The following is a 26,102-nucleotide window of genomic DNA, read 5'->3' as shown; positions in this document are numbered from 1 at the left end:
GCTAAAAGAAAGGTGTTTGAAATAAATGTGATGGTATATGATATATTGTTGCACAGAAGATGACTATGCGGGAAAAGCAGATCTGAGGGAGCGTTTTTGGAATCCAAAAAGAAAATAAGGGGTAACAACACACTTTTTAGAAATAGCTAAGTTTCAATTTGCTGAATTTTGGGGGAAAACATATACTGTTGTGTATTTTGAATTCTTTTAGAATTATTTTTAGTTATAGGGACGATATCACCCATTTTTAGTGTTTCTTTGAGTAGCCAAAAAACATATTTGTATGAACGTTCAAATGCTCGATACAGAAACTAATGTTAATTATCTTTTGGTGGGGGTGGCCAGAATTAAAATGAATTGAAAAATGTATGTCGATCAGAATAACTTGGCTAATTTTTTCAAGTTCTTCCTGTGTATTTTGGAGAAATCGCTGCAAAAAAATCTGACTGAATCTGGCTTGTTCTCTCCAGGAGAAATAACTTTGTATTTTCTTTTCGGTGCCCCAACACCCATTTGACGTTGGAGAAAAGTTATTTTGTCAAATATTTGAGCAGTTTTGACTAAAACAGAAGAAAAATCTATGTAGCAGTGCCCTTTTATTGTCTCTGAAAAATGCTTGGTGACCCCAATTTTTTGGGGGGTTCCACTAGCCGTGGAGTTGTTAACATCTGCTTTTCCCGCATAGTCACAAACAGCGGAAAAATACCTCTCGGTAGGTAACGTCAGAGTGACCGCGTAAGAACAAAACACAATCACGTGTAAATTGCCTGTACCGTCGCGTGTTTTTCGAGTATGTTTGCATTGTTATCAGTTCTGTCATATCCAGTCTTCAACCCGAGCTGAGACCTCCTAATAATGGTTTACTTGGCAAAACGACAAACACGGAAGAAGTATTTCCAAGCTACGACGTTACTATTCATTTGTCCCTTGTCACTTATTCACTTGTCATTTGATAAATGGGATTAAAAGGAAAAGGCGTTAAACCTTCTCTTTATTGCTTTGTGACACTTGCAAAAGCAGTGGCCTTTAATACCTTTCATACAACGGAGGACTTCATAGATAGGGCCGTATTTATGAATTTATTTGGGTTGGATTCAGTCTTGCACGAAGCAAGGCGGGTCCGATGTAAGAAGGGGTGGGGAGAGGGGGTAACTGAGTGAATTTTCTTTTCGCCAGAGAAAATATTCCAGCCCTCTTTGGACTTGTTCAATTTTCCTGCTTTAGTTTGCTTTGGTTTAACCTGCTTTGCTTTGTCTTGTTTTGTTTTGGTCTGATTTGTTTGTTTTTGGTTTGTTTTTCTTTGCTTTGCTTTGCTTTCCGCCTTGCCTGTGCTGTGTTTATTTTGCTTAGCTTTTCTTTGCATGGCTCGGCTTTGCTTTCCTGTGCTTTGTCTTGTTTTGTTTTGCTTTGCTTTGCTTTGCAGTGGTTTGATTCTTAATTTTTGCTTTGTTTCAGGTTTTGTTTTGATTTGCGGTGGTTGGCTTTGCCTTCTGTTATTTTTTGTTTTGTTTTGTTTTGTTTTTGGTTTTCTTTGCCTCAGTTAATGTTTTTTTTTTTTTTTTTTTTTACTGTGCATTCATTTGCTTTGCTTTGCTTTGCATGCTTTATCTCCTGCACTCATTAGTTCATGCAGTATTTTTTATACACACTGGTACGTTATTATAACCAAAAATGAAAAATAACTAATCAGGATTAATAAAGTCGTTTCCTTGGTGGAATCGCCGCTCTACATTTCAATCAAGCTTACGGTAACAAAAACGTAGAGATTTATTTGGTCAGGGGAAATGTCACGGCTCACCTCCAACATTTATTCGAGGTTTTGGTCCAGAAAAAGCTAAAATAAAGGCTACAGTAGTCCGTAAATTTGGATTTGGGGAGCAAATTTTATTTTATTAAACTGTGTTCAAGGAGCAATCATTAAACCGTGTTACACACCCACAAAAAGAAATTTATTTGTGTTTGTTTTAGTTTGGGTTTTTTGGTTGTTTCTTTTTTCTTTCGTTCTGATTTTCGCTCGTTTGGTACGCGTGATTAATACATAACACAGTTATGTTTGTTCCTATTGTACAAGGATGTAACCAAAGGAGTTCATCCTCTTGCTTCCATGAAAAAGGCCCGACTTGTAATTCCCACTGCTAACAAAAGTAGTGGTTCCAAACCCTATTAGACTAGAATCCAAAGCGAGACAGCCTGTTCCAGCTACCATACCTATTCTGACCTTTTGGTTCTGTATGTAAGCGTTAAAGCCTTCCTTCTCACAGCCGCTTTGAAGATAAGAATTGCTCAGCAATGATTTCCACTTGTCCCGTCCAACATGTGTGCTTGTGAACACGTTGCCTGCGATTAAGCTGTGTAGCGACCGTGCAGGCGCGACGGGAACTAGGATCCAGTTCATCTCGGTATGTTTGCTCATACCGAGGCACAGCTTGGTCAGCGGAGTTGTCCAGTAGGCTGGGGAAACCATCTCTGTGAGGTCCAGTCCATTGAGAGCGGAGGTTGGGTTGTAAGCCTTTCTGCTGGTCCATTTGAGGCGGCAGAACTGCCTCAGGACCTTGCAAATCGATGAGCCGTACATTGTAAACACAACTTAAGTTTAATTCACAGAAATTCTTGTACACGCTACCATTGATTCTCAGATTCCTTACAAAAGATTCCTTGTGAATAATGCCTTGATAATGCAATGGGAACGTACTAGTGATATAACTGATGCGATGCGATGCGACGCGTTGAGATGCGGTAAAGAAAACTAAAGAAAAACAGAAAACCTATTATTACAAAGGCGAGCTCGGTGCGATACGAAATTACAATACAATAAAGCAAAACAGTAACTCTGAAAACTTACATCTGTGTCCTTGTTCCGTTAATGACATAAACCTTAGTCTTTAATCCGTTCCTTGATACCTTTTAGCCGTAGAAATGTTCAACTCAAAATACTAACTCAGCGAAAACGTTCTGAAACGTTCAACTAGCGTGGTCATCCGGGACCGCTCGGTCCCAAGCCATCGCAACGTAAGTTTCTGTCATGTCACGCAGTGTCACGCGCAATGCCGCCGTGACATTCCCGGCCCCTAAACGTCCGGGGGGCGTTTACTTCTTCTGATCTCCTTCCTGTTCCTCTTTGGGCAGGATCAGGACAAGCTTGTTGATTGGTCTTCTAAGCATAGTTTCTCGCGTTTTGACGACAACAGATCTGACAAGGCCTTGGGCATCCGGCTCTACTCGCACAACGAGGGCCAACGACCAGGCATTACGTGGGACATTCTCTTCTCGGATTATCACGACATCCCCTTCTACCAGGCTACGCTGGGGATGTTGCCATTTGCGCCTTTCCTGCATCACGACGAGGTACTCCTTCTTCCACCGAGTCCAAAATAGATTTGCCAAATATTGCACTCTTCGCCATCGACGACGCATGTATACATCATTTTTCTGGAACTCCCCTGGGGGTGGCAGGATGACAGTTGACTTGGTCGTCAGGATATGATTGGGAGTAAGCGGTTCAAGATCGTCGGGTTCTCCAGACACTGTCGTCAAGGGCCTAGAGTTAATAACAGCCTCAACTTCACACATGAGGGTGCGGAACGACTCTTCATCCAAGCAATGACCATACTCATCCATTAAGCCAGCAAGAATCTTCCTTGTAGACTTGATCTGACGCTCCCACACGCCGCCCATGTGGCTGGCGGCGGGTGGGTTAAAGATCCAATCAATGTTTTCTCTCTGTAACTTGGCTCTGATTTCTTCATGATCCATCTCTTGTATAGCTTGGAGCAGTTCATTGTGTGCACCGACAAAATTTGAGCCGTTGTCGCTTCTCATTTCCCTCACTGGACCACGTCGTGCAATGAAGCGCCGAAGTGCTTGAATAAATGAACTTGACTCGAGCGTACTTGCGACTTCGATATGGACTGCTCGGCTGACCAAACAGGTGAAGAGAGCGCCATACCTCTTCACTTCCTTGCGTCCTTCCTTAATCAAGAAGGGGCCAAAATAGTCGACACCCGTATATGTAAATGGTGGCGCTGGAGAGATGCGATCCCTGGGTAGATCAGCCATCTTTTGCTCGCCTGGCTTGCCGTGGTTGCGGCGGCAGAAGACACACTTTGAGAGTACATGGCGCACTGCTGCATTAACTTTGATGATCCAATACCTCTCTCGAAGGTTTGCAATGACATGGCTACGTCCAGCATGGCCCAACCGTTTATGAGCGTGCCGGATGAGTAAAGTGGTAACATGACTCTTTCGCGGTAAAATTGCTGGGTGCTTCGTCTCGAGTGGCAAATCCGCACGTCTGAGTCGACCTCCAACTCTGAGGATACCCTTGTCTAGGAAAGGATCGAGGCGACGAATGGGACTGTCATTCTTTATACCTCCTTTCTTCTGCCCTCGCAGCTTATTCTTCTCGCCTTCCTTGAGAGCGTGGATTTCCTTGCTAAAGGCTGAAGCCTGAACAAACTTCAGAATAGCTAATTCAGCTGTCGCTAGATCTTGTACAGTAAGAGGTGAGTGTGGCTCTAAGGCACTCTTAAACTTGGTTGTCTTGGTCGTTGCAGGTGGTCTCTGGTCTGCAAGGTTTCTGTCGCCACTTGTGGCTCCACTCTTGACATCTAAACGTTCGTTACGCCTCTTTCGCAATGTCTCTTTAACTCTCAGGAACACAGCTACGGCCCTTCGCAAACGATGCCAATCAGAAAAACTATTGATCAGCTTGATTGTGGCGTTATCCACCTGACTAATGCTGACTGCACTGCTTGTCGTTACCTTCCTTACTTCTGGATCATCATCTGGGACTTGGCCCAACGTGAATGGTTGTTGCGGCCACTCGCTCTTGGGTTTCCATAAGAATTCTGGACCTTCTAACCAACGCTGCCCTTCTAAAAGAGCAAGTCCATTAAGGCCTCTTGAAGCATCATCTGCCGGATTCTCCTTAGAGTCCACATACTTCCACTGATTCAGGTGCGAATGATCACGGATAAGCTGAACCCGGTTTGCTACAAACACATGAAACCGTTGCCGTTCATTAGCAATATAGCGCAGCACAGTAGTGGAATCTGTATGGTACACGAACTCTGGGTCACCATCAACCTCTCTTTTCAACATTTCTCCAACTCGAATGGATATGGTAGCAGCTGTCAGCTCAAGACGCGGTATTGTGACTGACTTAATCGGAGCAAGACGTGCTTTCCCCATTAGGAATGTACAGTGAATACGATTGCTTTCATCACACAGCCGAAGATAAGCAACAGTTCCATATCCCATAGAACTTGCATCGGAGAAGAGATGCACCTGTTGGGAGGTCACGGTCCCAAATTCTGGCGGCTTGACACACCTGTTTACCTTGAATCTCTCTAGCAGAGGAAGCTCACTTAGCCACTTGGCCCATCTAGTTTGGTACTGATCAGGAATGGTGTCATCCCATCCGATATCTTCACGACAAAGGTCCTGAAGTATCTTCTTGGCTGGAAGCGTGAATGGCGAGGCAAAGCCCAATGGGTCATAAACTGATGAGATAACAGATAAGATGCCCCTTCTTGTCGGCGGCTTATCATTAACAACTATACGAAACTCGAAGACATCAGATTCCACGCACCATTGCACACCAAGGGCACGTTCAACAGGCAGGCGGTCGTAACCGAGATCAAGGTCTCTAGCTTCCTTAGAACGCTTCTCTGTTGGGACAGATTCTAGAACAGCACGACTATTGCTTGTAAACTTTGTCAAATTGAAACCTCCGTGCTGGCATGCTTGGCGTACACCTTGAATAAGCTCAATGGCCGTCTGTTCATCTTCGACTGAACGAAGACAATCATCTACATAGAAATGTCTGCGGATAGTATCCGCTGCAAGTGGACCACTTTCGGGTTCCGTGTCTTTAGCAGTCTCCTTCAATGCAAAGTTGCAACAGCTTGGGGAGGAGGCTGCCCCGAAGAGGTGCACTGTCATTTGATATTCTTGGATGGGCAACTCCAAATTGCCATCGGGCCACCATAGGAACCTGAGGAAGTCACGCTGGTCATCGGGCACCTGAACCTGGTGAAACATTGCTTCTATATCCGCCATGAATGCCACGGGCTCTTGGCGAAAGCGTGTAAGAACTCCAACCAGAGAGTTGGTAAGATCAGGGCCTGACATTAGTTGGTCGTTCAAGGAAGTGCCTTCGTGTCTAGCGCTACAGTCGAAGACCACACGTATCTTCTGAGGCTTCCTAGGGTGGTAGATACCGTGGTGCGGTAGGTACCATACTTTGCCAGGGCTAGCTTCCAGACGGTCATCTGGCACTTGTTGTGAATAACCCTTTGCAATCATTTCATTCACAAAGTTGACATAGTCATTTCGGTAGCTCTCATCACGTAACATCTTCTTTCTCTGCCAAGTTGCTCGTTTCAGCGCTTGTACCCGGTTGTTTGGCATTGTCACATGAGGGTCTCTGAATGGAAGTGGTATTACATAATGGCCGTCGCGATGGTGGACATTTTCCTTTATCCTGCTGATGAACTTCTTGTCCTCTTGGGAGTAGCCGTATTCATCAGGGCTAGACTTGTGATCATTGAAATCTAGTTCAAACATTTGCTGTATGGCTTGGGGTGATATCACCTGTTTGACTGACTCCACTTCCCGTACCGTGATTCTGTGGCAAGTAACATTGCCAGGACTTGAAACGTTCTCGACATACAAAGGCCCAGACAGAGTCCAGCCATGGCGCAATCGCATTGCATATGGTCCCTTGTCACCACTTGGTACAACCTCTAGAGGTTCCATAGCTGCAGGACAATTACTGCCGATTAATAGGCCAATCTCTAAGTTTGGTATGAACTCTGGTATCTTCTCAGCAACACTGCGAAGATGCTCCCACCGTTTGACTTCCTCAGGGGTAGGAATCTGCTGTTCGGTCACTGGTATCTCGAATCTCGTGTAAGACTGTGGTAACTCAACTGGATTCTTGCCTTCCATGTCTGTCACCACCAAGTCGGAGACAACAGTGGTAGTTATCAAGCTTTGGCCGTGCATGGTGCCCAGCTGTAACTGTGTCCTTTCGCCATCAACAGCCATCTTCTCTCTAAGACTCTCAGTTAGACAGCAACCACTGCTGCCATTGTCATAGAAGGCATACGTGGTGATAGTCTCATTGCTGCCTTTCTTCTTTACACGTACTGGTAGAATGGCATGAAGCACAACTGATTCTGCAGGTCTAGCGGTATTACAGGAGGTTGATTGAAGGTTGGTGCAGGCATTGCCTACTGCCTTGTCATTCTCTTGTTTACTATTGTCCCTTGGTGGAATTTGGAACCCACTTATGTGAAGGGCTGAGGGATGCAGTCGTCCACAGTATTTACATTTCCGTCTGTTTGGGCAGTTCCTTGAGATGTGGTTCGTTCCGTAGCATCCAAAACACATGTTTCTTTCCCTCAAGAAGGCTCTCTTAAGTTCTGGTGTCTTCTTGTTGAATAAATCACAGTCATCCAAATCATGAGTACGGCTGCAAAGGTGACATGGGGGGTGACCATAGTTACTTGGAGGCCCGGCCCCGTATACAGCTGGAGGCTTGACGGCTCCGAGTGGTGTCGTCACAAAACTGGTTTCCTTTTGTCTCCATGGAACTACTGGTTTCCTTGGTGGCCTTTTTCCCTTACTGGGCGGTTCCTTTTCTTTGGGTTTAACATCTTCCTTACTCTTGCTCAGGGCTTCTTTGCCAAACACTGGGTCATTGGCAGACTCAGACGCATACTCCACGAATTCAGCAAGATCTGCAAAACATGATACACCATCTTTCCTTCTCTTCTTCTTTAACACCTGATCTCTCCATTTAGCTTGCAAGTTGGCAGGAAGCTTGGAGACCACCGACTGCATATTTGGTGCATGATCGAGCACACGCATGTATGAAATACTCTTCATAGCAATGTTACACTTTGTCAAGAATATTGACAGTCGCTTCAAGCCTTGGTTGTCATCATATCTAACAGGAGCCCAGTGGATGATTTTGTTGAGGTAAGCAGTAGAAATCTTGTACGGGTCCCCGTATTCTTTCTGAAGCAGTCGTCTGGCTTCCGTGTAACCTGCTTCTGGGGCCATGTGTAAACATCCTTGAATAAGGTCTGCCGGTTCACCTTCAAGATGCTGATTTAGATAATACAAAAGATCAGAACTGGTGGTTGCCTTGGAGCGGATACGTGTATCAAAGGCCATAACAAAGGTCTTGTACTCGATTGGGTCACCTGTGAACTTAGTTATTGTTGGTTGAGGCAGTGTCATAGCAGCCGTTAACTGTTGGTGCGTCGCAATAATTGTCTCATTTTGCTTCTGCTGCAACTCTATAACATTTTGAAGGGTACGTTCTGCTAGCTGAGGGGACTGAGCTTCAGAGACTCCATGACTGCTTTCCTTAGAAGTTTCCCTGAGACCATTACCAGTCAACGGTGTTGATGAAATTCCACCTGCGAACATGCCAGGGGCAAAATCTGTTGCCTTGGGATTCTTGGGGGAGCTGCTAACCTCCGTATTTATAGCTGGCGTCATCTCAGTGGTGGCAGAGGAGCCAAGCGGCTTGCGACTCACGGCAACGTTGTCAGGTGATGATTTTGCTGTAGACCTTAATGCAATAGGTGTAAATGAAGCAGCCACTGACGGTGGACCTGAGTCAAGTGGAGGTGGGGGAGCCTCGTGTTCCTTACCAATTTCACTCAATGCCTTCTCCCTTGCTTCGGTCTTTGCTATTTCCATCTCAAGTTCCAAGTCTTCTCCTGCAGCACGAAGAGCCTGTTTTCGTTTAAGCATTGATCTTTCAGCCTTTAACTCTGCTAGACGGACTCTCTCTTGGTCTCTTGCGGACAACTTTGAACTTGCTTTGGACGGTCGTTCAGATCCTTTGCTACTTCTTGCATCTAGCTGATCCGTCAAGCGGGCCTCGGCCTGTGATATCCAAGCGTGCAATGGTTGTAAATATGCCGTAATGTCTTCGACCTTATCCTCGTAATGGACACGTTCATAGTCTTTATCTTCTTCATCGGTTAACAATTCGATATAAGATGAAAAGGCTTCCCTGTACTGTTCAATAAGGTCATTCAATTTTGATGTTTCATTCTTTACCAGGTGCAAGTTGTTGATGTCGACCATTAGCTGGGACACCTCAGTTCTTTTTCGGGATACAGATCGCAGAGCATTTGTGTATCGCTGTTTTAGTCTGTTACGCTTTTCTTCTAGACCCTTTTCTGTCAAATTGCGGCTTCGGGGCCCTAGAGAATCTTGTAGTTCGCCAGTGTTCGAAGATTGACTCGGACGTTGTTCCTCCGATTTCCTTTCGGTGTTTTCTTCTTCGAAATCCTCAAAGTTGCCTGGGACATTGAAGCCGTCCGTGTGATCCTGGGAACTAGTTTGGGCCATACATGAAGTGAATCAACCCGTCACGATTCTTTCACAAATCCAATAAAATCCAAACAAAGTCGACGTAAATTAAGCAAATAACTCCTTCAAAACACGTAGAACGCTGATGTGTAGATTTTTCTTTACGAAATGAGGCGGCAGAACTGCCTCAGGACCTTGCAAATCGATGAGCCGTACATTGTAAACACAACTTAAGTTTAATTCACAGAAATTCTTGTACACGCTACCATTGATTCTCAGATTCCTTACAAAAGATTCCTTGTGAATAATGCCTTGATAATGCAATGGGAACGTACTAGTGATATAACTGATGCGATGCGATGCGACGCGTTGAGATGCGGTAAAGAAAACTAAAGAAAAACAGAAAACCTATTATTACAAAGGCGAGCTCGGTGCGATACGAAATTACAATACAATAAAGCAAAACAGTAACTCTGAAAACTTACATCTGTGTCCTTGTTCCGTTAATGACATAAACCTTAGTCTTTAATCCGTTCCTTGATACCTTTTAGCCGTAGAAATGTTCAACTCAAAATACTAACTCAGCGAAAACGTTCTGAAACGTTCAACTAGCGTGGTCATCCGGGACCGCTCGGTCCCAAGCCATCGCAACGTAAGTTTCTGTCATGTCACGCAGTGTCACGCGCAATGCCGCCGTGACACCATTTATCAGAGGAGTAGAAGAAGGTAGCCTAAATGAGAAAATAGCCCATTTTACAGTTGTGTGCTCAGTGACATGGCCTTGGATTGGAAGCGAGGCTGGGGATGACCTTATTTGATACAAACCACACTGATTTTCATATATAAATGGGAAATAAGTAAGCATAAGAAGAGCATGACCTACATATAAAAAGCAGTGAGGTTTGTATCAAAACAAGATCACCCCAGCCTCGCTTACAATTCAAGGCCAAGTCACTAAGCACACAACTGTGAAATGGGCTATTGGCTAGTGCATTGTATTGTGCCCTACCCCCTATGTCGTCAGGCACTTAAGAGTGAGTAAGTGAGTGAGAGTCCGAAGCGCGTGCGCAGAACTACCCACGTGTACGCAATGCGTACCTATTTTTATAATTAGCTTTTAAAGTTTGTTTTCTTTTTTTTTTTTTTTTTGCTCTATTTGCCTGTTTCCAGCCAGTTTCCTATCATTTTCTCATCACCTTACTGCCATCAATCTTCATTACTAGCCTCCAGCCTCCTCCACATCCGGAAATTTTAGTCATGTGGCAATAAACATTTTCTTCCTGGTCGTTAATACCATTTGGCCAAACGGAATAGTTGCCGTTGGCAGCCAACCTATAAGAGAAGAGAAGCACGCTTTACTCTTAATTATTATATGGCTGGCTCCGCGAGCGGGCAAGATGAGTCAAATCCTGTGCTGTGATTGGCTACCCGAGCATCTTACCCGCTCAGGATTACCCGTTGGCCGTCCGCTTGGTATCGAAAGTTTAATCCCAGCAACAATGCAATCTTTTCTTCGAGTTTCTCGTTGTTTTGGGGGAAAACGCTCACTAAAAAGTTCGGTAAACTCTCAACATTTACCTAAAGGAAAGAAAAGAGAATGCGGAATCGTCCTGGTATAGTGAAAATTTTGTTTCAGCTTATATGAATGTGAGTTGAATCGGTGTGTTGCTCTGCGTGTAGCAAGTCTTATTTTAGATAGAGTTGATTCTGTAAAACTTATTGTCTCAAGTCGAGTGCCAAATTGATAAGTTCTCTAATTTTTGCGATGACTGTATTTAAATCATAGCGTAGTGGAAGTTGCGTTAAATGTTTAGAGCAGTTCAGAAAAGTATTTTTCTCAAGTTCACCGAAGAATCTCACATTTTTAATTTACCGAATTTAGCCGCGTCTTGCTTGTTGTAAACAACAAAATCTTATCAAAGTTTCGCCCAGTTTTCTGATTTACCCGCTCTATTTTTCGGCTTATGTTTGCATATAATTTCAAAATGAATTGTTTCATTCAAGAATTATTTATTGGAGGCCGAAAACTGTGTAAAGATGTTTATTATTTACGCCACTGCGCGATCGGCTGAAAATGGCGAGTTTGCCGTATTAAAATCTTCCCGCACTTGCGAAAACCTAAATTTTTCGTTCTCAATAATTGTATACTTCCTTTAAGCCATTATCAAGTTAGAGCGTTAAGTTAATTTAGGATTCGTTGTTTTCCATGATTACATGCTAATCCCAAAATGCACTGAAAATAAATCTTGCACCGGCCGGCTATGAAGAATTTCTTTCCTAGCAGAGCAGTTTTATGTCCTGTTTTGTTTTGTTGTTGTAGTTTTAACTTGAAGGTAAAGCCATATAATAAATCCTTTATTGACCAAGCTTGTTCGGTCAAGATGGCTGGATATTGACCTCGTTCTTTTTTTGCGTTTTTATGGACCTCGTCTTCGTCTCGGTCCATAAAAACGCAAAAAAAGAACTTGACCAATATCCAGCCATCTTGAACTCACGCTTGGTCAATAACGCATATTTATTACAGAAAAAGGAAAATTTTTCCCGTAGCCCCTTCCTGACATTAATTCCGATACATGTACCACTGTCACACTAATCCTCTTCGAAAAACGGTGAGCATGAAAAAATAGAGTTCGAGTCCCAAACTGAATGTCACGTTACACACAATAGGCGTATTGGGCAATGCAAAATTTTTTTGCGCAGAAAATTCCATTTGGTCAGGTACCTGTGAATATTGATCCCCAATCAATGCTGGATTGACATCTTAAGTATTTTGATCTGAGATCAAACCCTTGCATAGTTTGACGAGCAGTCAGAGTTATGCTCAATACACAACACAGTTAGAATTATTTATGCTCATTTATATGGGCGACCTGCACCGTTTGGAACGTTTTACATGGTAGGTTGAGAGGACAGAGAACCCTAAAATTCAATGCAGTTGTTATCAGGGTCCAGTAAAAATAGAGCTTTGAAAGTTACACATACGTTCAATAATCATAAAATCCGGTTTGATGTAAACACTTATACTATACGTATCTTCTTTAACTAATACCCGTAAAACGGTTATTCATGTTTTAAAAGGTAACATTTCACGTTCTCGTTGAATTACTGTCACTTCAAACCTGCACTAGTCAACCATCTTCAACTCAGCTTTAAAATTGGAGTCGAAATTTACCACCGTCACTTTCGATTCGCTGGTGTGCTCCTTTTCCCCGTCGAACACTCATAATAAAAAAAATGTAACATTCGTTCTTCTTTTAGAGAACACCAGTACGGAGAGGCCACTCGAACGTGCCTCGAATAAGGGCTTGAAGTAAATGAGATTCGTTTGTTGTGCGCTGCAGGTAAGTATCGTTTTCACTCTGGAATTTTCTTGAATAATTCTACAATGACAAATGAAAATACGCAATGACATTTGCCGTTCGTCGACACTGACTTTTCACGTTTTTGTGTAAAAAAAGCCAAAATTCGTTATTCAATACTAAAAAACGCGGGCTTCTTGCTTTATCGGGGGCTTCCAAACGCCTCAAAACCATAGAGCACAAGTTTTCTCTGTGGTCTCTTGTTTTCATCACTTTCTCGTTGTTTGGAACCCCTTATGAAGCACTCGCCCTCATTTTTCCAAACAGTTCAGTAGAATCAAGGGAGCTTGGCTTGGCCAGTCACTATTAGTTGTCAACTAACCACTACCTTTCTTAATTAATTGTCGAGAGAGTAAGAAGGCTGGTGACAAAAGAGCCATCCGAGGAAAGAACTTTGCTACACTGTCTCGAGAAGATGCCGTTTCACCCGGCATCACTTGCTCGAGTCATTACATCGTCTCAGCTCAACTACGTATACCAAGAATGGGAGTGCTATGTTGCGGAAACAGCAGTCACACCATCGCGATCAACGTTTCTGAAAAGCATCCAGCCACGTGTATCGAACGTTTAGCTGTATGTCATTCAGTTTAAGCTGGGAACCACTTACAAACAACATCCACGGGTCCACCCTACGACCACTCAGGTTAAATTTGAACACACACTAAAAATGTGTACCTACCACTAATCAAAACGATCCGCTGTTTGGTGTCACTGTCTGGCCCGCATTAATTACCTGTTTGATTCGTAGATTTCTTTACATGATCTAGGCGGAGTAACCATCTGATTCCCACCCTCTAGCTCGCCATGAAATCCGCATCCTTTACCTACAGTAAAAGGTTTCAAAAGCTGAAAGTCACCGTTACAGCCGTTAGTTTCTGTTCTGATTTACCTAATTTGTCCTGCCACAGAACGTACTTACCAGGTAAGCTTTCTTGGAATTTTCGACTCTTGAAATCAAATTTACGACCAAGCTGCAACGAAAATCAAATAAAAAACATCTTAGACTGGTTGCAGAGCACGTATACACTCGATTGCAAAAACGTTGACACCTAAAAAGCATAAACTGTGAACGATGGGACCCAATGGATTTATGGGTATAAGTGTACTAAATTTATTTGCATAATATTCTATTCTCGTGCGACGGTTGATGACCAAAATCAGTTGCACGTGGTGAATGATGGAAACTGTCCAAGCTTTTCTTAAAAGTTGGCCAACAAGGACCAATTTGAGTAATATACAATTGGCGATTTCCCTAAGTTCAAAACAGGCAATGAACTTAAGCAATTTTGGTAGAAAATTATTCGGAAGAATTAAGTCAGCAGTGTATTTTTTATTGCAAAGAATGAGAATGGTAAATTATTGATTATGGAAATGAGTTTATTGTTTAAACACTACCCACAAATCCGTTGGGTGTCATCGTTCACGGTTTATGCTTTTTAGGTGTCAACGCTTTTGCAATCGAGTGTACGTGTTCACCGAAAGGTACAGCTGTGATTCAACTCAGTAGGAAGATCGAAGAAAGAAAAAAACGGATGTCCTTAAAGACTAATTTATGCATGTGTCATTAAGCAAAGTTTACATATTCTGACTCTAAAACACTTCAATTTAGCCATCTCATTATTGCCGGGAACCGATATAGATCGGAGACCAGTTATTATTGAGTGTCAAAAGTAATTTAAAGTTTGCCTTGGGTTGCTCGTCCTACGCCTTGCGATTGGTCAAAACAAACATGATGTCAACCTAAAACCTACCCATTTGCCGGCGTGGTAGGTTATCTCGTATTTCATTTTGTTTGCTTTGAAGGAAGCGTTATTTGAATCACATCTTAATGTCAGAACCGAAACTTGTAGCCTTTAACTTAGAATCTCATTTGTAAGTAATTTTCTTTCCAGAACCAAACTGATAGCACTTACTTCAGGCGACCGGCGGACATCAGGCAGAGGTCTGGAAGATTGAACGCGTTGACTTCTATGAAATGCCGCGAATTGAATAGGAAAATTACATCTTACGTTACACTCACACATTTAACATACCTTCTTAAATATAGAAATGTTTTCTCCGTTCCATAATTCGACTGCTTTTTCGTTCGTTCTCCGTTTGCGACCCAACTTCATGAGACAGGATCCAGTTTTGTAAACGACATCTGTACATCCATTGTCCCTGTTACAAAGAGACAGGCATCCTTGCTCGTCGAGAATGTTTTTCACTTCTTTTAGCTCGCATATCTCAGTGGCTGAAGTACTTATCAAATAATACGACGACTTTACTTCATGGGGACTTCCAAGCGCCAAACAAATCGCCGTTACGATAATAAAAATCTGACAGAAGAGAACCTTCGTCAGTATCTCATCACAAGTCCGAGTTTTGTACATTTTAGCAGAATACTGATTCAGTTGTACTTTCCACTTCAAAACCTTTGAATATCAAAGAGGACAAGTTTGCCTTGGGAACAGTTCAGCTGTAACTTTAATCAATGCGTTTCCGCTTTGGAAATCTCCTTCACATCAAAATGTCTAGACATCACCGCTCGCTATTGGAGCACATGTCAACGATATTTCAGTCAGTAATAAAATTGGGTGAAACGCGGAGGACGCGCAAAGAACTAAGCGATAAAATTAAACCTAATAGAAACTTTGACGTTCCCTTAAATGATTATACATTACGAAGACTTCAATCTTCCATAAAACTGATACAATCTAATGAAATATTTCTTTACCATGGAGCCAAGGTACTGATTCAAACTTTAAATTTACCGATAATGCTTTTTCTTTGATTATAAATGACTTTCTCATTGAGATATCTGGAATAGATGCTTCAAATTATGATTAATCGGCACTAAATTTTGTGGTTCAATGCTATGTTGAAACTGTAAAATGAATTAAACCTTAACAAATATTTTGGTTTTCAAATTAGGATTTTGTGATTTATCCAGTTACAAGGGACAAATATTAATTGATGAGGTATATGAATCGCAAAACGCAATTGTCTTGGAGATAAATCAGTTCAGTGTCAGTTCGTGGGATAAACCTCATGTGCATGATTCTCGTCTTTTGGTGACACTTTAATGCCGGACTTCATGGAAGAGCGCGACTTCTCTTTGTGGTGCAGTACTGTTGACGAAATGTCATGTGCATGATAGCACCTCGGAAACCAGAAAAGTCATGTTGACGGAAAAATTCAGTCTCTTTTTAAAAAAAATGCCCGACGTCGTTATAAATGTAAAAAAAAAATAGTTCCCTCCTTCAAGAGAAACACTCTCTTTAAAACTTCTCTGTTGTATCATGTCAGCCTTGAATGCAGGACACCGAGATTCAAGTTATCACCGGTAAACCATATTTTCACATAGAGTACGTTATCGTTTACTTACAGGCTACTTACTTTGTTACTTTCATACAGTCATTTCAACTAACGTTGTCGGTTCAAAGCATGAAGCTAAAAGACAAGACCGAAAGTTTACGTGAGATTTTTATGAATAAATTCATCAAAATCAGTCATGCCTGGAAAAAACAATATGTTGTAATTAGCAGTACAATGACCTGCACGTGCAGGGATGATTTTGATGAAATTATTCATAAAATATAATCCCACAAAACATTGCGGTCTTGTCTTTTAGCTTGAGTTTGATTTGAATCCGACGACGTTAATTGAAATAGCTGTATAACAAATCATTTCAGTCATCCTATATACAAAAGATAACTCATTTACTAAGTACGAATTGAATGTTCCTTGCTGTCTGTTTCGGTTGATAAAGCTGAGCGAATGGATGACTCACTGTCTTATGCATATGCTCTTCGGAAGTTGATCATGAGACTATTTCATCTTATTCTATTTATTAAACCATTGCTTTCACCAAAGCCGTCGTTTTGTTTATTATTTGGGAATTCAACGAGAATTTGTAGGAATGGACGGGAGTTGATGACAGTGCAAGAATCAAGCTAGCCTACTAGCAAGCTTTCTATATCAGCCACGATCGGGATATAGCGCGACAGGATTGGGGCTGACCTAATAGAGAGCCTGCTCACAGGCTACAATCCTTGCCAAAAATTCGCGGGGCAGAACACAAAATAGCATTGTCAGTGAACATTTTAAATCTGCATATCTTAAACCAGTCTCCTAATTTTTTATCAAGCTGCCTTTACAATTTTAATAAATCGTAGCAAGGGCTATGGAAATCTAAAAATAAAATTAGAGGTGATGTATTTTTTAGAGATAATTAACCTACAATTATTGTAAAAAGCAGTAAAACACAAAGCACTGTATGGCGATTTTTTTTTTTTTTTCTTTTTTTTTTTTTTTTTTTTTTTACAAATTGAAGCTTTGTTGTCTCTGAAAAATGCATGGTTACCCCCAATTTCCTTTTTGGATAACAAAAGCACTTGCTAAGTTCCGCTTTCCCCGAATAATTTTAAACCGTGCAAAAATATCCCTGTACTAGCAGGCACCACCCATAGGAAACCCTAGTATCTCGAGATGCGCAGTAACAATTGTAGGCACCGCCCTTAATTTGGCTGATTCAGACACATGCCTCAGTAAAAATTTATTAATATAACAAGCACACCGCAATGTCCGGCAATACGTGCAATACAAGAAATAATCTGTCATATTAATTACTAAAGATTTTTCTCGTTTCAAGATCAGAAATGCTTTGCCCCAGGTAAAATATGTAACTCAAATTTAAAATTATAAGTTACATTAGGTTTGTATAGGCCGAATTGATAGTCACTGGCGTACAGTACATAAATTATTATATATTTAAGCCGAGATTTGCCATATCATATTATTTGGGTGTAAAATGTAAAATGATCGTTTTCTTTTTGTTTTCCATCGTGAAACGTGATCGGTTATAATATTATCCTTGATCCGTTTTTTTTTTTTTTTTCACAATCATCACCCATTTATCATGAATTGTGATTTTGATAGTTATCAACGAAAATTTCATGATAGATCAGTGATTTAATGTGTTAACTCCATATGTAAAATGAATATTTCATTTTAATTGTTTTTTAATTCATTGTTTTTATTTTGTTCTATATTTTGTGAAACGTGATATCGCTCAGTTTTTACTATATACCTCCACTGAACGCCTTTAAATTCGATAAATTTCATGCCGTAATACGGCTGCCTTTAAAGTCAGTTCTTCCACTACATTCGCCACATTCTTTATTTTTGAGTCATTGTTCAAGCCCTTCTCGTCTATGCCGTAGGTTATTTATACTAGAGATTGATTTTAAGTTTCGGGCGAGCATTTTAATGAAGGATTTGCAATTGCATGGGAACAAACCATTATGGATTTTCAGCATTTCAAGTTACACAAATTTCACGACGGGACATGTCTTCGACAAGTGGAATTAAAACGTCAAACGGCTTAAGAGCAAGAAGCAGGGGCAATTAAAACTTTTAGAATCAACCAGGCCTTCTCCATGTGTCACACCGAAGGCGAAATTTATTTTCGTTCCTAATTGCGCACTACAAATGCTAATTATCCAACCTCTTAAGGAAAGTAAATTTCAGCTTTTATTACCTTTTCCTTTAAAATAATTAATTGTTTTCTTTTAAATATAATTCGTTTCGTACTAGGAAAATATGAAATTCGAGTTCCTTTCACGCCTAACCGAGTTTTTTTTTTTTTTTTCACGTGTTACATCACTTTCAAGTTGGTATTAGAAATGTTTTCCCTTTTGATAGTCATTTAAACCCCAGACAGCGCAAAAAAAAATTAATGCCCAATAAGTTGTGTTTATCAAAATACATCAGTCATACGTTCGAAAAACCAGCACAAAAAGACACATAAAATTTAATACATCACAAACACGAGGATCGATCCCTTTCTTGTTTTTGATTACGCACTTTTAAAAATACATCCTCAGATCTAAACTGACATTAAATTTGATCAAATTGCTTCTTCGTCGTTTGGTTTCAAATGTTCATTCTCTGAAAAATATACGGGAAAATATTGGATGAGGGTTTGACAACTGACAGGTAAAAACGGCAGCTAGAATTACTCGTTGTTGCAATCGCAACCAGTAACAGTGTTCAATTGCAAATTCACAGCCATTTATCAGACGCAAAACGTAGCTTTAGAATACTCGAACACAAATTAGAACGCCGCCAGGTAATCGTTGTAAGGCACGCGGACAGTGGTAGAATGTGATTAGCCCAAATACAAAGATTTTACCAGCTTGACTTGGTGCTGACAACGATTTAACGATGGAAAGTCAGCCACCTAAAATGTACATAAAGTTGGCGGTTAACATCGCGATTTTTGTCGTGGGCTTCTTCGGTAACTTATTCACCATTATCATAATTTGCCGGAAAAGACGAAACAAGTCTGTTTATCAACGGCTTGTCCTCAATCTGGCAATTACAGATTTTTTGTCCATCACGTCTACAATTCCCCTTGGAACTTACACGATGTTTGCCGAGATTGAATCCGAATTTTATTGTCGAATAGTAACGGCCTTGCTAACAACGTTCTACTTTGTGAGTATATTCACCATCACTTCTATGGCTCTTCAACGCTGTCGCTCGATCGTGTTCCCTTGCCGACTGAAGATAAGCAAGCAAAAGGCCTACGTTTGGGTGGCCGCCGTTTGGGTGACCTCGTTCATCATTGTATTACCTCTGACTATCGTTACGAGGTTGGGTAACACTGGCGCGTGTGAAGAGAACTGGCCAAGCTTTGCTCACAGACAGGCATACACGATGTCTCTCTTTCTCCTCCAGTATTTGATACCGCTGATAATCATTGCCAGCGCCTACATCAAAATCGCAAAATACCTCCTTAATTCCCAGGCATCAGGACTCGCGCGCAACGCCAGCTTTACAACGAAAGAACAGAGGGCAGCAGAAGCGCGAAGACTCAAGACCCGAAAACAAGCCATCAGGACCTTAGCTGTGGTTGTTATCTTCTTCGCAATTTGTCTCTTCCCAGGCCAAGTAGCATGGCTGTTGATGGATTTTGGAAATCAAAGTCAGCTGAAGGCTGTTGATATGTTTCTGGCGTTTTCCAACGTTCTGGACATCTTTCATGCCTGCGTTAACCCGATCATTTACTGCCTGTTAAACACGCGTTACCGTAAAGAATACATTAAATGTTTGGTTTCTTTATTTCGAAGAAATTCTGAACAAAATTAGGATACATGCAGACTGGAGAAGAAGGCAGGTTGAACTCTAGAAAAAAAAAACTAGAAGCAAGTACAGGAAATGTCACTCTCTCAGTGTGGAGAGTCTTCACGATAGCTTAATCTAGTAAATTCAATTATTTCACCTTCTTTCAAATTATTTATTTTTTGAAACGTGCTAAAAAGTCATCTCGCAAAAAATTTCCTCCAGAATAAAGGCGATTTTAATCATTAGAAAACTGATTAGTCATTCCTACTTGAATGGTGTTTACAAAATTACAATACCAAAACTAAAAAGGCTCGGTCATTAGACAGCTGAAATAACTGAAGTTTAATTTGGTAAGGTAGAGGAATAATGCATTTTTTGACATTAATCAATCAGAAAAAAAAAATAAGATAGACCTTTTAAGGTTTCTGTTGTATATCTGTTGTATATCTTTGCGTTATGCCCTTAAACGTTTTTTGTCATGCAAAATATTGTCTGGATTGACATTCGGCTAGGTTTGGTGATGTGTACCCATTTAGTTGGGTTTCGTCATGATTTAGCAAACAGAATGACGTCGCACAGCCCAGCAGTTTAAACTTTTGAATAATGGTTTCTATTCATCCCTTACAGTGTCTGTTATAGGGCTTGTAGCCTGCTTATCTTCCTGTCTGTTTTGACTTTGTCGATAAAAGATCACTGTGACAGTCGTCATTTTAAAAAAGAAAGGCTACTGGGCCTGTTAATGGCTATACAAGGTGCTAGGTCTAACTTCTGGTTTTTAGGATGTTTACATTAGAAGAAAAGAAGGGCAGATTGATTAATTTGGGGTAGATTAAGAAAAGGTTAGATTTTAAAACAGTTCAAAATTGTATTTGAGGTTGATACAGTCAATAGATGGACACCAAAAAGTCTTATGACAACTAAGGTGTTTTCCATGACTTGGAAACGAATAAAAAGTGCAAAAATTTTATGCCTCTTTCATTAATTTCCTAAACTACATCATGCTTCATATAAATTCGTCAATAATGCCCCTGGGGGGGGGAGTTTTTTCGTCTAATAATTTTGAAGACTTAGTATAGAACCGAAAGTGCGAGGGTTTCAAAAATAACGGAAACCAATGTCGCTCTCTTCTCTCTTGACATTTAATCGAAATTTCACCAACATATCGTCTTGCAGAGTAAGACGAACTCTTGCGATCAGGATCACTAAAACCAGCCGAAGGAAGAAAAGGTAAATTTCCAAATTAAGTTTCGAAGCGAATCAGCCTAGCTCCCACGAGCCCCCGGTAGCTCCGTCGTAGAGCATTCGAACTAGTAATTGCGACTCCTGTTTAGAGAACTTGGATTTTTCTTTTTTCGAGAATGCCTGTCTCACTAACTGAAAATTTATGCATCTTTGGCGTACCTTTTAACAAAAGAAGGACTTTTACATTGTTATCAATGAAAGTTCATAGGGTACATGATCTACTGCTTCCTTTGAAAAGAGGGAGGACTGTTAGGCATCACAAAATGGGCAAAACTTCGTCCTCTCTCAAGTAATAAAGGATAGATCCAAGACTTTCTTCGGTGATTTTTAGGAGTTAAATGGCAAATTAAGTTATCGAATGATTGTGGGAATATAATTAATCATTGCGGCGGGCTTTTTATAAGTATCATTTAGCTCCAAACCGTTTTATCTCTTTCCGGTATATTGTTAAGGCACGTGTCTGGTGTGTCTTACCTTTTTGAAAATAAAGACATTACCTTTATTTAAAGGTTAACTTTTCTAGATTTGGCTGTATACGGTTATCTTGATTATCTACGAAACATGGTTATCTTGATTAAAGGATAAGAGAGGTAATTTCTAAAGAAACTGTGGTGCTGCGTTGGAGCGAAGTGGAAACGAATGTTGGTTTTTCAAAATGAGTCAGCACTCAAATCTCTTGCCGGTAGCCATGTTACCTTATCAACTCTGTTGATAACACCAAACATTCGTATTTTGATTAAAACCCCAGTTGCGAAGATCAAGAGGCTGGTTCTGACTCATACAAGGCACTGGATCTTTATAATGGTCATTTATTCAGCTTATACAACAAAAGTACAACCCGAAAAGAAACCACCCAGTTTACAATGTGTGTATTGTCCAGTCTAGAAGTCCTGGTCTCCAGAACCCGGTTCCTGAGTTGGTGGAGGAGTTCGGTGACATCTGAAGCCCTTGAGCGGGTGATGGTGAGGATGTCTGCCCTCTGGCGAGCTGGAGGGGCCTGGGCGACGGGACCGTCGGCAAACAAGTCCATCTTCACAGCGGTGATAGCAGAACTTCTGTAAGAAATTCAATTCATGATATGTATCAGGAGAAGGCTGATCGCCTGCAGGAACGTTTCATTCGAGTTTGCCACTTTCTGGTGGAGATGATATTTGGAAATGTTGACCGGAACTTTTTGTGGAGGAAGGAAAAAACCAAAGTCATAGCTATGCTTTAACCGTGGAGAAAAAGCCTCGAAGAAGTCCCCAACTCAACCCACTATTATCAGCTATCACTGTCAGCCGAAAATGAGACTGGAACCCGGAAGAACATCAAAGCGGATGCTAGCCATCGGAACAGAAGCAAACGTTTTAATACTCGATTCTCTCAAACTAATAATTAGCATAGTCCCTAAATGTTGTTTAATGGCCTTAGCTGTCACGAGTCTCCTGTAGCTCAGTGGTAGAGCATCCGAACTAGTGATCGGAAGATCTTATGTTGGACTCCTGATACTGAGGAGCACTCGGATTTCCCTTTTTCTATCGTGCCTGAATCGCCTCGAATAATACATCATTATCAGTCCTTAAATTGTTTGTAATGTGAGTACTTCTTGAATTGAAATGTTACGCTGAATTTAAAAACCCAAGGTTGGTGACTGTTCAAAGAACGGGACGGACTGAGCGTACGCTACTTTCACCAGGCATGGCCGGGAAAGATAATTATTTCTCGATATTTTTATGGCTCTGTGGGGCTCGTTTCCTTAAGCCCTTAGTTTAGACCAAACTTTTAGAGCTAATAATTCCAGACCTGATGTTAATGGCACATAATAGCCCATAAAACCTTGTTACCTCTAGCATATTCGCTTTCGGTCTGCAAGGCTCGCCGAGTTTTCTCTTAGGAAAACACTTTTTCCAAAACCAGAATCTTCTGCAGCATCCTCCATTGCAATCTTCATCCTTCTGGCACTGAGAAACAGATAACAGTGATCCTTAGATCTGAGCTCGAGTACGACACAGAGTTCGAGCAAAACTTTTCAAATCTAGCAGAAGCAGCTAACGAGATCATTAAAAAAACACTTAAAATATTGTCTGCTCTGTTCCCAGATTGTTTTATGCCCTTTTAAAGACATAGTTGTCCAAGCTAATTCAGTTGTATCCGTTCGAATGCCTAAGCTGAAAATTTAAGTTTCAAATTTTTTTAGGGAATGGAATCTGATTCGACGAATTTACGATCTGTTGTGTAGTGGCTTTACAAAAATGCTATTTTTTTTTTTCGCCCTTTTAACGATATACGTGCCCCCTCGAAAACGAAAGGGATTAGTTTTCTAGTGTTACGAACATTTTGAGCTCACATTCTGACGAAGAAAACTTGAGATTTTCTTAACAACTATTTCCGAAATTTTGAGGCGTCATTCAGTTCATGTGATTAACTTCTTGTCTTCTGGTAAGCAAAGGGAAGGAACGAGACTAACACAAGGTTGAAATTTTAAAGTCGTACCCATGACAAAAACTCGCTGAATCGATTTTAATGGAAGAGCTCGGTATCTCCAGACAGTCAGAAGATAGAAATTGTGGTATTTTAGTTTGATGCATGTATTAGCTGCAAGTTGAGAGTTGTTAATCGCGGAAAGCTAAAGCAAGCGAGGATTATTTCACTAATTTGTTCTCTCTTAAAAGGTAGGGAGACTATAGTATTGAGGCTGAGCTGTACTTTCTGATAGTGCTGCTTGTTACGAGTTGTACAAGGCCGTTTCACCTTTCAGTGAATCCGTGGAGAAAATCCTGAAGTTTTAACTTTAAAGCAGATGAAAGTTATCAGGATGTACCTTCATGCGATAGTGTGTGTGAACTTTACGAGTCCGTGGATGAAATGAGAGGGTCAGAAGCAAAAGAGGCTATCCCAAAATGAAAAACGGGACATTACCTATTTTGCTTAAACTAATTGAATAAAAACTAACACCTTTCCAAAAAAAACCAAACAGAAAAGAATTTCAATTTCTTTAAATGTTTCTCTTGTCCAGTAACACACTTTGATGGTACTTTTTGTTTACCAGTGGCATTTCGCAGTTTTGTGGGTTACAAACCACTGAGCCCCTAAAATACACCGAGGGTGTGGCCATTCAAATAAAAGTTTTGCTCTGATGCTCTTTTACTGAAGGTAGCTACTGTAGGTTAATGTAGGTTAATTCAAATAAATTCAAAACTTATCTACTGATGATTTTGATGTTACACACTCTGCATGTAGAAAAAAAGGTAAAACAGCTTACCGTCTTATGGCGAGCTTCACTCTCCTCCACGTATGACTGAACTACAACGATGAATATGAGAAAAATTCCCAGAAATATTTCAAACTTCATGTTGCCGTATGGTACGAGAAGTGGCTACGAATTGGAATAAAAACTCAGCAGAGTTTTTAGTTCTTTTGTATAACAAATGAAAGCTGAATAATTCCAGAGGCAAAAGAAAATCAACAAAATGATAATTCAAACTGTGATTGTAAATGTTTGTTAATATTCCAATCTTGCAGCAGGAGCTGAATGAACAACTAGTTCTTGGTGTGAATAACTTTGAGTCAATATGTTTTTCTCCTCTCCTTTTATTTCTTTTAGACAAGTAGAGACAGCAATGATTAACAAATACAAAATATTCAACAGCTTTTTTATCATCGAAGATTAAAAAAAGTAGATTTCTGTGGTTGACAGCGTGGAAAAGTTTTAAATGTCGAAGTAAGATGATCTACGTTACTAAAGTGAATATTTCAGTTCACATCATGACACCATGTAGCCACATTAGCGAGGAAGGACTAGGCAAAAAGGCTGGGCTTTTGTCTAGCTCAACATGATCGGTTTCTCCTATGCCTCTCCTATGCCCCACCCTCTTAATAACGCTCTTTTTCATCCTTTTAAGTTCATTGTAAGGATTTTTAATCAGCTGATCAAAGACCGCGAAACAAGTTTGTCTTCTACACCCACGATGTCTACAGTGACTAAATAAGACATTGTTTCTTTTTATTATAATTTTTTTTAATTGCAAATATCTAGGAAAGAAAGGGATATTAAATAATATATTAAATACAGTGCCTACTAATACAGAAGCATTTTTGCGCAGTTTATACTATGTAAAAATTGGGATAGCCGAGCATTTTTTAGAGATAATTAGACAACAATTATCATAAAAAGCAGTAAAATACAAAGTAATGTGTGACTTTGTTTTTGAAATTGAAGCTTTATTATCTCTGAAAAATGAATGGGTACGCCTAATTTTCTTTTTGGTTACCAAGATCACTTGCTTAGTTCTGCGTTTTCCGCATAGTCTTAAAACACGCAAAAATACCTCGGTACTAGTAGGCACCACCCATAGGAAACCCGAGTATCTTGAGATGCGCAGAACGTATGCTCAGTAACAAAAGTTGGCACCGTCCTTAATTTTGCTTCTTTTGAGGCTGTGTTTTCATCTGTTCTTTTATTTGAATACCTGATCATTATAATCAATCTTTCCGAGCGAAACATTCTTCCTGGGAGGATCCAAGGCACGATTATATACGCCATGTGGCCTACTCTTAAGTATGCTTTGCTCTCAGCATAATATTCGCAGCCAAAACGTCTAATTTCCTTGCAACTGTATATCACGCAACTCTATTGTTTCAGAGCTAGGCCCCATTGTTTCTGTTGTTTGTGAATTGCTCCGCTATTATTGTTTTCAGCCAATCCTTTGAGCCGATCTAAGAGCTGCGTGCTGTCACAACACCACCCCCCCCCCCCCCCCTCCCACCTCCTCCAGCCTTACTGAATCCCAAGTAAACAGGTTATATTGTTTGGGTTTTAATCGAGTATGCTAACTGTCGGTACCACAAAAGTTGAGCCAGCAGGCAAGCAGAAGGGTTTATTAGTTCGTTTCTCTCTTTGCTCAAAGGGGTGGTTTCTGAGAGAATTTTCTTTCTCCTACATCTTGACTTTCTCGCCAAATTGTAGCTTTAAATTAGCGTTGAAAATTTTGAGATGCAATTAAAATGCTTTTGAACAACAAAAAAAAAGACCTAACCTGGGATAAACAACGGCAGAGAGCTGTTTATAGT

At 40.7% G+C, this 26,102-nt stretch overlaps 3 protein-coding genes across 3 annotated transcripts; 1 reads left to right on the top strand and 2 right to left on the bottom strand.

Moving 5' to 3' along the window:
* Window positions 1–1,883: 1,883 nt before the first annotated feature.
* On the bottom strand, window positions 1,884–15,231 carry LOC146467009 (uncharacterized). The gene is made up of 6 exons (XM_085126672.1): window positions 14,732–15,231; window positions 13,618–13,669; window positions 13,432–13,522; window positions 10,536–10,671; window positions 10,047–10,070; window positions 1,884–2,527 (listed from the first exon to the last, which is right to left on the bottom strand). Exons 1-6 carry the CDS (start codon window positions 15,068–15,070, stop codon window positions 2,060–2,062), a joined length of 1,110 nt encoding a protein of 369 aa, XP_084982798.1. The 5' UTR covers window positions 15,071–15,231; the 3' UTR covers window positions 1,884–2,059.
* Window positions 15,232–18,322: 3,091 nt separating this feature from the next.
* LOC146467008 (prolactin-releasing peptide receptor-like) lies at window positions 18,323–20,624 on the top strand. Its single transcript, XM_085126716.1, has one exon. It carries the CDS (start codon window positions 18,906–18,908, stop codon window positions 19,830–19,832), a length of 927 nt encoding a protein of 308 aa, XP_084982842.1. The 5' UTR covers window positions 18,323–18,905; the 3' UTR covers window positions 19,833–20,624.
* Window positions 20,625–21,843: 1,219 nt separating this feature from the next.
* Window positions 21,844–24,422, bottom strand: LOC146467007 (uncharacterized). Its single transcript, XM_085126512.1, has 3 exons — window positions 24,295–24,422; window positions 22,877–22,993; window positions 21,844–22,105 (listed from the first exon to the last, which is right to left on the bottom strand). The coding sequence occupies exons 1-3, from the start codon at window positions 24,382–24,384 to the stop codon at window positions 21,932–21,934; spliced, it is 381 nt and encodes a 126-aa protein (XP_084982638.1). The 5' UTR covers window positions 24,385–24,422; the 3' UTR covers window positions 21,844–21,931.
* Window positions 24,423–26,102: the final 1,680 nt, after the last annotated feature.

Source organism: Pavona decussata, unplaced genomic scaffold (assembly GCF_977016875.1).
Source record: "Pavona decussata unplaced genomic scaffold, jaPavDecu1.1 SCAFFOLD_140, whole genome shotgun sequence".
Taxonomy (NCBI): Eukaryota; Metazoa; Cnidaria; class Anthozoa; order Scleractinia; family Agariciidae; genus Pavona; species Pavona decussata.
Note: the sequence above shows the minus strand (reverse complement) of the source record. Positions and strands in the feature narration are given on the sequence as shown.

Bases quoted from the DNA above. Each gene is read 5' to 3' on its own strand.
- LOC146467007 (XM_085126512.1), bottom strand. From the start codon at position 24,384: ATGAAGTTTGAAATATTTCTGGGAATTTTTCTCATATTCATCGTTGTA. The intron at 22,994-24,294 runs GTAAGCTGTTTT...TCTGTTTCTCAG, and splicing joins GTGAAGCTCGCCATAAGACG to TGCCAGAAGGATGAAGATTG. The intron at 22,106-22,876 runs GTAACAAGGTTT...AATTTCTTACAG, and splicing joins CGAAAGCGAATATGCTAGAG to AAGTTCTGCTATCACCGCTG.
- LOC146467009 (XM_085126672.1), bottom strand. From the start codon at position 15,070: ATGTACAAAACTCGGACTTGTGATGAGATACTGACGAAGGTTCTCTTC. The intron at 13,670-14,731 runs GTATGTTAAATG...TTTTCGTTGCAG, and splicing joins ACATTTCTATATTTAAGAAG to CTTGGTCGTAAATTTGATTT. The intron at 10,071-10,535 runs GTGATGAGAAAA...TTTCTCATTTAG, and splicing joins TGAAGATTGATGGCAGTAAG to GCTACCTTCTTCTACTCCTC.
- LOC146467008 (XM_085126716.1), top strand. From the start codon at position 18,906: ATGGAAAGTCAGCCACCTAAAATGTACATAAAGTTGGCGGTTAACATC.